This window comes from Merops nubicus, unplaced genomic scaffold (assembly GCF_000691845.1).
Source record: "Merops nubicus isolate BGI_N331 unplaced genomic scaffold, ASM69184v1 scaffold38947, whole genome shotgun sequence".
NCBI classification, from domain to species: Eukaryota; Metazoa; Chordata; class Aves; order Coraciiformes; family Meropidae; genus Merops; species Merops nubicus.
Genome location: NW_008619107.1, coordinates 1 through 12,491, shown reverse-complemented (window position 1 = coordinate 12,491; position 12,491 = coordinate 1). Strand labels below are relative to the sequence as shown.

The 12,491-nt window shown below is 45.1% G+C and overlaps 1 protein-coding gene across 2 annotated transcripts in view; it reads left to right on the top strand.

Annotated features, from left to right (window-relative positions):
- Positions 1-9,170, top strand: part of UNC80 (unc-80 homolog (C. elegans)) — a 127,401-nt gene extending 118,231 nt beyond the window's left edge. The window contains exons 60-64 of one of the 2 annotated variants that reach the window (XM_008943664.1): positions 34-90; positions 6,195-6,276; positions 6,768-6,879; positions 8,059-8,270; positions 8,901-9,170. In XM_008943664.1, the coding sequence (XP_008941912.1) occupies positions 34-90; positions 6,195-6,276; positions 6,768-6,879; positions 8,059-8,270; positions 8,901-9,170 (733 nt within the window). The remainder of the gene's footprint in view (positions 1-33; positions 91-6,194; positions 6,277-6,767; positions 6,880-8,058; positions 8,271-8,900) is intronic. The other variant, XM_008943665.1, reaches the window with a different exon arrangement.
- Positions 9,171-12,491: the final 3,321 nt, after the last annotated feature.

Here is a 12,491-nt window from a genome sequence, read left to right as displayed (position 1 = left end):
CCTAAATTCTTAATCTCCCTGCCCCTCCTGCAGTGAACCTAATGTCCTCGATGACTCCCCGAGCCTGGCCACTGAGGGCAGCCTCTCTAGGTACAGTGTGAACACTACCTGTCTGTCAGTGTGTGTGCTGGGAAACGAGCTGTTTCCAACCTCCTCTGTCTCTTATCCTCACCTTTTGTCGCTCTCTCCATCTCTGTCTCTTGTGGCTCATTGATATTCAGGCCTGCAAGTCAAAGGTGTAGCAACCCACCTTCAGTTTTCAGCTTTGATTGCCAATAACTTTGAGGCGGCGAAGGGGAAGGGGAAAGAAAAAGCTCTAGCAAGTGAAATAGCTGTCTGGCTGGCTAGCCTCAGGGTTTTCCCCTTGTTTAGCAATTGCTTGAAAGGCATGAGAAAGATTATCCACGAGGCATTAGCTGTAGCCTGTAATAAGCATTAGTCTGGAGGCTTATATAAAACAGAGACATCTGTTTTTCCATTCATCTCACAGTGCTGTCACAACAAAAGACTTAATAACAATATCAAGCTGTGTTCTTTAACATTCACTAATGAAACTAATTATGATAAGTCCTGTGGAATATTGTTCTCTGTGGATATTTTACAGTAATTCTTGTTATTTTACAAAATGTTTCCAATTCTCAGATGGAACCTTAGAAAGCTTGCAGGTGAACACCATTGATATCTATTTTAAATGGCCCTCTCTCTCAGTGCTGGAGTTCAGATCTAGCTGTTCCACATTCCCCGTGGACAGGCGAGTTTGTGTGTAAACACTGTTATGGCCATGCCTGTCAAATGGGTCAGGAGAGGGCTTAGAGGGGAGATCTGCACCTTTAATGGCCAGCTCAGTCATGTTAATCATCCTCACTGTCTTGCTGCTGTGCTGCTTGCACCTCTCAACCTGTCCTCCTGAGGTTGGGGAGCTGTCGTTAGTCCCAAGAGCATCTCTGTTTCCTTCCAGAGGAACACGGTCCCTTCTGCTGGCAACAGGGAGGGTAACCCACAGTTCCGTGACTTTACCACACCAGCCGAGGATGGGGATACGCTGAGAGGCGTTTGCGTGGATGGCTTCTATTCTGTTAGCTTAGGTTTAGATGGCAGCAGTGGCTTTTTGGGGTGGGGACAGGCTGCTTTGTTCATTTGTTCATTCTCCTCAGCTGACAAATGGTGAGTTTATCCTTGGTGGTGTCACTGAGAACATCCCGTGATTCGTGGTGTCCTTTGTGCGCGTGAATCCTGCATGGGCAGGTCAGTCTCTAACTGGTGCTACTGTAGTACATCGCAGAGGCAGGAACAGCATTATCTGGTTTTGTGATAAAGCAAAATAGATTGCATAGTCACCTGAGCATGTTTGGGGGCCTAAAGAGAATGGAAGTCATTCAACAGAGGAAGTTAAGTATCATCCCTTAAGTAGAGCTGAAAACTCAGTACAGTTGAGGAGGATGACGAAGGAGAAGGTCTGTATCTGAGTTAAAGCCGTAATGACCCGATACGAGGCTACATCAGCGTGGAATCTGAAATGTTTTGATCTTTTTAAGTGGAGCAGAGTCTCTCCCAATAACAGTGGTGAGGCTGAGGACTATGAGACAACAAAATCAACAGATGAGTTCAAATGCAATCATTTATTTTGAACCCTGAAATGTAATCAGCTGTACAGTGGGTTCTTACTAATTTCTGCCACGCCAGTTTTCACTAGAGGCCAGGACACTATCCTTCACCCAGCTCTACGGTCCAGAGATTTCCTTAGGCAAAAAAATTAACAGATGTACTTGGGAGTCAGTTCTGTTGAGGTTTATTACTCTTTTCAAGGAGCAGGCACTAACATCTGAAGGAGGGCCATCAGGGCTGCAAAGCCTTGGAAACAATGAGGACAGGGAAATACTGCAAAGTTTTATAAAAAAAGCTAGGTTGGAGTTCTGCAAAGAAAAGATGGTTCAACTGCATTGTTAAATGTGCAAATTGGATTCCTCCTCTAAAGGACAGAAATAATACAGCAGACTTTGTAGAAGCTTATTGTGCTGTGGGGATCACAGGACAGAATTAATGTGGTTTTATATTCAGGAACATTAGTTCTGAATAAAACAAGCTTGAGGTTGTTTTACATAACTTTGATTTCAGCTGGAGCACAATGATAACAACTGTTTAGGATTGCCTTCTGAATTCAAAAGCTGATGTTTGAAAGCTGACAGAAAGAAATAAATCATATGGAGCCTAGACCTTGGTGGTAGGTAGGAGTTTTAAATAAATAGTGACAAATACAAAAAAAAAAACAAATAAAGTTTCCCTTTGTTCTACAGCAATTAGAGCCAGCCATGTAGAAAAGCAGGGAAGATACTGAAGCAAACAGATAGCATGGGGTACAGGGCTGAGGAGCATCTGTGCCTAGCATTGTGATTTGTTGTGGTTATAATCTGAGAGAAGAGGACATTTTCCCAAACCAGAAAGGAAGAAGAATGAGAAGTCACTGTTACGGAAAGCTGTTGCACAAGCACATTTCCCTTTAATGTTTGTCGTTATGCCTATCTTAGCTTAATGGGGCCTAACAGGGAAAATTAGAGTGAATTCACATTGCCAGGGCAAGCGTAGCAGATCCAGCACTAAATGGGCTGGGATGTGTCTGGGAATACAAGAGCTGGAGTTCATCTTCAGTTAACCCATTCTCCACCAGCCTTTGTCCACTAACCTTCTCATTCAGATCTCTTGGGACACAAAGTGTGTATGTTCTACCATAACGGCGTGGCAAGCATGTACATCTTTTCAATACACATTTTTAACTCCAGCTTCCTTTGTCTCTGTTTTGTTTTCTTCTTTGTTCTTTCTTTTTTTTCTTTTTCTTTTTTTTTTTTTTTTGCCTGCATGGTTTCTTGTAACACATGAGCATTACTTGTTATAATTGCCAACCTGACAAAGCTTCTTCTAGCCCCCACCATGTGACCACGCTGGCTGTCATTTTCTGTAGTGCTGGCAACACGATTCCACAAAGTTGGGTTGGTTTGATCTTTTGCTCACCCTGCCTCTGCCCTAGCTATGCAATGGGAGTAACATTATTGTGAAGATAAAACCCCTGACTGAGATACTCAGAGAGTGACAGAGCATCTTTGTGTTGGGCAGGGAAAACTTATCAATTGTGTGTTATTCCCAAATAAATCTGGCCTATGTACTGCAGAAAATCCCTTCTTATCGATCACATTGCCACAGGAGGGAAGTGTACCGTCAGCTGAAATGACATTTGAGTCAGTGTTCTTGATTGAGTCCCACGGGCTGCCAGAAAAACAGTACACTCCTGGTCAGGTCTGGTAAACAAGGAGAGACAGAAGAGGGAGGGAGGGCTGCGCAGAGCCAACAGTCTGCCTGCCACACTGACCTGCACAGAAGCGACCAGGGCTGCTCTTTGATGTGAAAAGGAACACTCACAAACCCTCAGGAAGTTCAAGGCTAGGAGTGAAAATTCAGTCACTCATCTGAAATTTGTGGCCTTTAGGATTCTCTCTTCTTCCTTCCCTTCATCAGAAGTTGGAGACAGGAGGCAAAAAGAGCCACAGCAGGACTGTGCTCTGCGTGGGCAGCTCTCCAAAACTCAGCTGCTCTCGGGTCCTCATAGATACCTGCAATTTCAGCTCAATGAGATCATCCCAAATTATACTAATTTATGTAATGATTCAGTGCTGGAAATAAATATCCACCAGATCACTAAACTCATTTCACCTATGATATTAGCCAGGCTGAAAATCCCAGACTCTGGCAGGAAGACACAAAGTCCAGCCTTTCTTTTGCTCACCTAATTTTTGTCTTCAGTGCACAGATCACTCCATGGGAATTGGTTTTTTCCTCATGTATAGCCTCTGTGCTCACACAGTCCATGTACCTCCCTTATCTAAGGACTTTTTCAAAGTGTTTTCATGATGCGTGTGAAATGAGTTTGTTTCACTACTACAGTGTTTTGTACTGAACATAATTGTAGTCTTTCTGCTACAGACATTTATGACTCCACACTCATAGAACTGAGTTACTGTTCCTTCACCAGAAACTATTACAGTATTCTCAAAAGCTAGACCAATAGAAATTGATTCTTTTTCAAGACCTTCTCCAGCTACTACTTACTTAATTCACATACTGGTTACTCTAAAAAGGTCTCAAAATTCTGAGGAATAAGGTTTTATGTCATCCTAGAAACAAATTAAGAAAATTCTACAAGATGTAATTTCAGGTCGTCTGTATTACAAATCAAAAGACTAATTTAAGTGCAAGCTCTTTGCTTTAATAAGGAATGATATGTTGCTTCTGGACCTACCGGTCATATGTGTTGCAGTCATTGGGTCAAGAACACAATCCTACTAACAGGAAGTAACTTTGGGGACTCTGCTTATTCATAGGCAGGTGGTTGCATGATGTTTAGGATGCTTTGTATGTAAATCATGTCAATACTCTACGTAAAAGCTGGAAAATATGTTCCAGAGACTGGTGATCTCATTTGGAAGAGCTGTCTGAGGGAGAAAAGGACTCAAATATATCTTGTTTGTTCTGGCATTGAGCTTGCACAAGCTTTTTTTTTTTTTTTTTTTTTTCCCAAACCACTGCAGCTGTGGTGAGATTGCCGAGGGCATGCCTAGGATTATTAGGCTGTGGTTTGACAATCAGAAGAGAAATAGCTTCAGAGTTTAATGTGTCTCCCTCCTTAAAGTTGCCCATTGGCTCCCCAGTAGAGCTGGTAGAAACACACACATACGGTTTAGTGCAACGTCTGGCTTTAGTTTGAACTGATAAGGGAGGAAAGAATAGGGCTTTCAGGTCAGGTAACCAGACTTTGACCCAAAGCAGACCAGGCAGCTCTCATGTTCTGTTCCACCAAAGCTTCTAAGGGCAATAGCTTCTGCCAAAGTGAAGAATGAGCTGTTCAGGAGACAGAACTTTTTAAGCCTCTCCACAGGCATCCTCCATGTCTTGCCTGGCCATGTCCGTAGGTTTGTCTTCTTCCTCTGCCCCTGTAAGGTCAGGTGATAAACCTTCACTCTGTTGGTGGTACTGAGCTTCTCCAGGGAGATCCAAGCAAAACATCTAGAGAAAAGAATGTTGTTTTCCTTTAGATTAAGGCAGGCCAAAGGCAAAATGGATTGTAATACAGTATCTTCAACAATGCATACCAGATAGAGCTGGAAGTTGCTTAAATAGAACGTGTGGCTCAGTGGATTCCAGTCTCCCGTCTGCCCCAAATAAGCAGCTGCCTGATATAAAAGAAGTCCATCTTAAATGTTACTTGCTATTGTAACCATATGTCTCTCCAGACATAGTTCATTCAGCTAAAATGTTTTGTGACTGCTGTCTGCTAAATGACCAATTTTTAACTGTTTGGAAGAATACAGTGCTTTGGTAAAAATGAAGGGAGGGTGGTATTTTTATATGAAGTACATTAAATGATCAGATGAATGGTAGAATGGGATGGTCAGTAGCTGAGTATGTGTTATTGCTTAAAATTTTTCTACTGCAGGTTTTCAGATATTTTGTGCCAAGATATAAAAACTAAAAAGATATGTTTCTATATATACAGATATATACATATAATTTATGTTTACTTGTCCTTTTTGTTTGTTAGCCACAAAAAGACTTTAAGGCTGCAAGTGTTGAGTGTGGGGCCTTGTTCACATAACTCATGCATCCATTATGTGAATGGATCCTTTGTCACTTTGTGTTTGTTTTTTTTTGTTTGTTGACTTAAATTGAAATTAAAACCAGATAACAAAAATGTGATGAGGCTGTGGAGTCCATTTGGGAGGAAAAAAATAGCTTTTATGACATTGTCCTTGAAAAAGGAAAAGCAAACAAGAAGGCTTTATGGCTAGGAACACGATACTCTTGCCTTTATTGATGTGGCAAAGGATGCAGAGAAGCGAGTTGCTCGGTTGGATGCATCAATCAATGACTGAAAACTGAAATCTACAGTTATTTATTTGGATGCTACCTGTGCGTGGCCAAGTCCTGAATGCCATGACTCCACCTCCCACCCCTTCCCGAGCCCCGGACGCCACAACCCGACAGACACGTCCCCGCCATCCTTCAAAGACAGTGTTGCTCTTTGAAGTGACTTGTGCCATTAGTGGTTGGTCTATTTATTTATTTATTTTAGTCACAATTGCCAGGACACACACTTAGTTTATACAAGGCGCTTCTGTGCTTGGCCTAATGCTGTCAACATCTAACAGGGTGGCAAGCGTGCAGAGCGAGCCAGGACAGCAGAACCTTCTCCTGCAGCAACCCCTGGGGCGGAAGAGAGGCCTGCGGCAGGTGAGAACGCAGGGAGGGAACAAACCTTCTCTTCTTCTGTTTGAGTTGCTTTGTTTTTTCCCATCTGTGTCTGTTCTGAAATGACTTGTGGATGTGACGTGTCCCTTTTACCTGATATCTGATAAACTAGTTGAGTTAGCAGGAACCGTAGCACAAGTCATAGCTGTGAGGCTTGACAAATCCCTACGACAGGAGGTGCACCATGTTCTGAATTCCCCAGTCCTTTCCTCTGCAGGCTTCTTTTTTTTTTTTTCCTCATTAAACAATGCATTTATAACACAAAATGCATTGTGTTATATTCAGTATTGAAACTGAAAAGGCACAAAATGCAGAAGTTCATATGGAGATACCTGAGCCATGGAAACAAGCATCCACTAAAAGCAGGGTGAATGGACATCCAGAGAACTAGACGATGCTCTGTTCTCCCTACGTTGGAGGCGTTGTGTAACACGTGACCATGCAGCAGCCTAACTCTTCCCTCCACTGTCTAGCTCCGACGACCACTGCTGTCCCGGCAGAAAACCCAGACGGAGCCTCGCAGCCGTCCCGGAGCTCGGCTTTCGACCACGCGGCGGAGCGTCCAGCCCAAGCCAAAGCCCAGCGGTAGGGCAGCGTGCGCTGCAGAGCCAGGCCTCGGCTCGCCAAGCAGAACACGCTCTGCTGGTGGTTTAGCTTAAAGGAAAAGTTACTGTGGTGTTAGTAGCCTATGTTACAGTGAAGTCCCAGCAGTTTTATCCTTTTATCCTAGTAAGTGTCTGTCCTATCAGAAAATTGCCCCCTCAACACACTTTGATGGTTTCTCCGAAGGCTTTCAAGGTAAAACTGGACATGGACAGTGAATTATCATGTCTCCTCAAGGTGTGGAGACTTTAGGGAATGTGTGTCCTCTCTTCAGGTGCCTTGACCAAACCTCCAGATGTGCAAATTTTGAAGCTGCTCCTGAGAGTAGTAGAAAGAAGGAAATTTCCCATCATTTGTAAGCTTAGCAGTGCAGAGCTTTAAGGGTTCTATATGGGAATGTATCTAGGACTGTTCCAGTCCATGCCAAATGTTTCCAGGAGTCAGCACTGCCCAGCAGAGCTGCTGGCTGTATTCTGGACCATTGGAAGCGAGCAGTTAACTTTGGAGGAAACACCTGGAAGAGCAGAGGTTGCTCATGAACTTTCTGGGTTTAGGACCACACAGCAAGGACCGTGCTGGGGCAACAACGCTGCTGGAGATGTTTGAAGCACAAAAGTTGACCCCAAATAATTAAAAGCAGGAGAAGGGATATTTGGTTTTACTGTTGAGTTTTAGTCTAGCTGTCTTCACCCCGTTATCCCAGACAGGAGGCTCAGGCTGCAGGAATGGGGGGCCATCAGCTGCCCTCTTTCTTTTCTCAGATTTCCTACAAAACCTTGGGCAATTCCCTCACACATTTGCATCTCAGTTTTCCTTTTTTTTAGTTGCAGGCAGAAATGTCTGACTCACATGAGAATTCAATTCAGTATATTCTTCTGGGATGCAAAGATGTTATGGGTGGCACTTAACTCATCAAGCCATGACAAAGATAGGCAGGTGGACTAGTCTTCAGGAGATCTTGACCCTTGCTGTGGCTCCAGAGGAAGCCTAAGGTAAAAAGCTTTTAGACTCCAATTAGACAGCTTATAAAGATGGAATGAATAACAAATCCTGACTTAGTTGCAAAAACTCCAGGGATTTTCTCCCTTCTTTTCTTCTTGTGTTTTCCTTCCCAAATTGCAGCATTTTAATACTCAGTTTTCTGGGCTTTGTACCCCTCAGCGGAGCAGAAGCGGTCGGTGACTTTCACAGAAGCCCAGCCTGAGGTGACCCCAGCCTCCCCGGGGGACCCGCCGGCTCCAGCCGTCCAGCAGCAGGGCTGTGGCCACAGCAGCCCCCAGGTGACCAGCAAGCAGGAGCCGCTGAGCAAACCTGTGCTGACTTCCTCACCCGCCATCGTTGTAGCCGACCTCCACAACCAGACCACTGGCCAGGTAACTTCTAGATCTGCGTGGTGATTCTTCATGTGCAAATGCATTTCCTGCCTCTTCCCTCTCCATCTGCCATCTACTACACAGAGTAATCCTTCTGGACCCACTCATCAGTGCAAGTCCTCATCAACAGCTTTTTACAGCTTGGTCTCTATGAAACGCATCCTGAAGGAGGGGCTCTCTCAAAACTTCAGGGCTTTCTTAGAAAAAGCATCATGTTTGAAAAGAAATTGCTTGTCCAGCATTTTCCTGTGTTGGACACCTCTGAGGACAAACACAGTCATCCCTTCAACACAGCAGTGACACGGAGATCACTTCTACGCACCCACATATCCAGCGTCTTTTGGAGGCTATGAATGACATGAAGGACACCTGTCTTGCAAATACACTAAAAAAAAAACTAAATTAAGAAGTGTTAACAACTGAAATCAGATAACCTGTCTGATCGTTGCTACAAAAAAAAATCTCACTCTTAGGGCAAAATTTTAGGGATTTATAATCTGCAAGTGCCTGCGCCTCTGTGGTAAAAAGTATTTCCAAATGAGAAAGTATTTTAGAGGCGTTTCCTTGCTTTTTCCCCCTCTCTCCCTCCCATTTTCTCTGAGCCTGACCACCGTCTCTCCTCAATTGCAGAGCGAGGCACTTTCTGCTGAGAAGGAGAAGGAAAAAGAGGAGGGCCTGGAGTCCCGGGCAGCAACAGCACAAAGCAGCCCACCCACCCAGCTCTCCGACACTGAGGACTACGCTGGCCTCGAGACCACAAGCCTGCTGCAGCACGGGGACACTGTCCTTCACATCAGCGAGGACAACGGGATGGAGAACCCCTTGCTGGCCACTCACTTCAGCTTCACGCACGTGGAGCTTGGAGAGACTGACGTGGATCTAGATGAATCTCATGTTTAACTCTCGGGGAAGCGCAGCAGTGGGAGGAGGAAGAGAAAATGCACCTTCTCCTTTGAGTTCCCTGGTAACTAAAACAAGAGCACCTTATTATGGAGAGCAGAAAACAGCTCAGAGCCAGTTGCTACAGACTGGTAAATTTCTGTATGTGAAATCTATTTCAGTTTAGGGCAAGACTGCAGGAAGAGAGAATTTTTACAGAATTCTCAGGGTAGGGGCATGTGGGCAAATACGTGGCCCATAAAACCTTGATCTGGCAGCCATCTGTGCTCAGCAGCCTCGCTGGGCATGCGGGTGGCTCTGCTGCAGGGAAGAGAGAAAGAGAAAAGATGAGAAACCTCTTTGGAGACTGTGCCCAAGATTTATTTTTGTAGTGTTTTTGAGAGGAGGGCTATATAGTAGCAGAACCCAACGCTCTTATATCTTGGTACTGCCAGTGAAAACACTGACAAAATGTACCAACCTAAAGCTTGATTTTCACAAGCCCAGGACCATTGTTGCTAACTTTCAGAGCAATGAGAAGCACTAGGGAGCAATTAGCCTTTTTTTTTCTTTCTTATTTTCTTTTTGGCACCGTAGACTTCAGTTGAGTTTACTTTTTGTGTTGGTTTCATTCCACTCTGTAAGATATTGCCCTTGTGCTCCAAAAATATTTGCTCTGTAAAACTAAATACAGTACATACCATAAGAAGGGCTGCACGTGCTGTGCACAGATATTGGTGGGCAGGGGGTGAGCAGAGGGTATAAATAGCCCACGTTGTCCTGCTTAAGTCTACTGAGTAATCCAACTCCACAGCTTAAAAAAAAAACCCCAAGAGACCACATCTGGAATGTGTGGACCTTCTGGTACCTAGCAACTGCTCCTCTGATGCTGTCATACGTACTTAGATATAGGGTTTTAAAGCAAATATTTATATATGGTATTTTCATGTTCCTATATATAAAAATATGAATATATATGTACATTGTAAACAAAAGATGGATATCGCAGGGCAGAAACTTGATGAAAGAATCTATTTTTGGCATGTTGAGATTGTATTTAAAAAGGTTCCATTTTACGTCCGTAACGTTCATGGCTGCAAGTCTTAGGTACCCACACGTCACAGTTACACATAGGTGGAGAGCCCTGCGAGGAGAAGGAGCTGAAGTCACAGCTGAGTTGTGGGCTGTGCCACAGCACCACAGAATCACACTGAAATGTGAATTTAGCCATTAGCTGCTTACAGGCAAACTGCAAAACAGCTGTGAAACAAACCATGACATCATAAGCAACGCCCAAAGCTCCCCTGTGCTTTGGGAATCACGCACTGCCTTCCTCAGCGTATGATAGAAGAACTAGACTTCATAATCGTGGCATTATTGCGCAGAGGGAAACATTTCAGATCATCCCAAGAGCCTGTAAAATGTGCTAAAATTACCAGTTTGGCTCCCAAGGGCTTCTAATTTGGACATGCATGTCATAGAACAGCCTTACTGGGGAGGCAGAACAATACCCTCCTGCCCACCTCCCAAGGGCTCGCACCTCTCTTCCAACAGCTCTGGGGCAGCTGTTTAAGATTCTGCCATACAAACAACTGCCACACTGTTGTAGTGCAGAAGATTCACCACACATCTGACAACAGGTTTCCAGCCGAAACGGCCCTTCAGGCTGCATGGCCCCATATTTGCCAAATGCTCAAATCTGACAGGAGCCAAGCACACTGATCTGAGGAGGGAACTCATGCACATTGAACCTCTGAAGATGGCCAAAGGACCATTCTTCTCCAAGGCTCACGGGCACTGAGCGTGCTCTGCTGCCACTGCACTGGTGAGGGGTGGCAGCTCGGCACCCTTGGGGAAAGCAGGGCTGAAAAGGCAACTGTTTTACAGTGCACCACCTACATCACCATTTGACTTAAAGGTCTTTTCCAACCTAGATGACTCTGTGACATATATTTATATGTATATATCTCGGTGGTGCACTAACACAACGTTAATGTGTACCTGGTTACATAAGAGCACTGGTTGGGTAAAGGTCACAGCATCTCAATCCGCTGCTCAGCATGTGTCCTGGGTGACAACCTGCTTACTCTGCTGACCAAAACCTGCTGTACCCCTTCTTACTTCCTCAGCACAGGGCACCCAGCACCAGCTACCTGCAGGAGACTGCTCTGGATTAACTTCTAGACTGGAGGTCACTCAAATAGTAAATTCCAGATGCTAAGTTTTATTATTAACAGTGACGCACAAATGAGACAAACCAGAGCTTCACTTTCAAGTCCCAAGGTAGGATGGGTCACCAGCAGCTGGGTCAGGGAGGAGAGTTTTTGATGCCAGCTGAGTAAATGGCTGGGACACAACACATACAGAATTCAATGGTACATTTTATAGAGGGATCTCTTCTGCTGAAAATGAGAAGGAAGCATCTTCCTTAATGAAAAGTAAATGCCTCACCATGGTACTCCACTCTAACAATGACAAAATAACTGTGATTTACTTCATTTCATTCAGTATATGTAATAAATGTTTCCATTTGGGTTTCCCCCTGTCACCAGTGAATCTACAGTAGCAAGCCATAGCAAGGACTAAAATGCCTCTCTTTAATGTCTACCCCGCTAGGAATCAATGCAGCTTACAAATGATGTAATCCATAATTTAGTTTTATTCAGGTGGCTGGGCAGATGGCTTTGGGTTTGCTGGCTGATTGTTGAGAGGTGGAACAGGCAGGCAGAGACCTGTCAGTCTGTCTTCTCATGTCTGTTACTTTCCTATCGGTTGCACTTAATCCTGTACTAACGAGGTGCGTACAATGTACTGTAGCTGGTCTTGTGCTTTCCTCCAGTATGTCTGTAACAGAACTGGTTATTTCCGTTGTGACAACCAACAATGCTGCTTAAATAGTGTTAGAGGCCTTAAGCGCGTCGCGTTCGCCCGTGTCCGGGCTGTCGGGTCTGTCAAGCGTCGGTCGCTCCCGTTGCCGCCGCATTTCACGCAAACCTTGGCTAAATACAGACGAGTGACAGCAAAAGGACAGAATTCCGTGTGCGAGCCTCTTGCGCAACGCCGCGTCGGTCCCTCTCGAAGAGGCTTTGGCGCGCTGCTGTTCGAGCCCGTCTTGGTGCGGGGCAGACGGCGATGTTCACTTCTACCCGTCTGCTTTCACCGTGCGGCACCTCGGCGGGGCCATCGGGGGGCCCGCCGGTACCGGCTGGTGCCAAGTCCCACCCAGAGCCAGCTGCCCGGGTAGCAAAACGCATTTTGTTTGCAACTTCAGACCCGAACGGCTGTGGCAGCGGGGCGGGCTTGCTTCAGGGCCAGCCCCTCGCCCGCGGGCAGCTGTCAGAG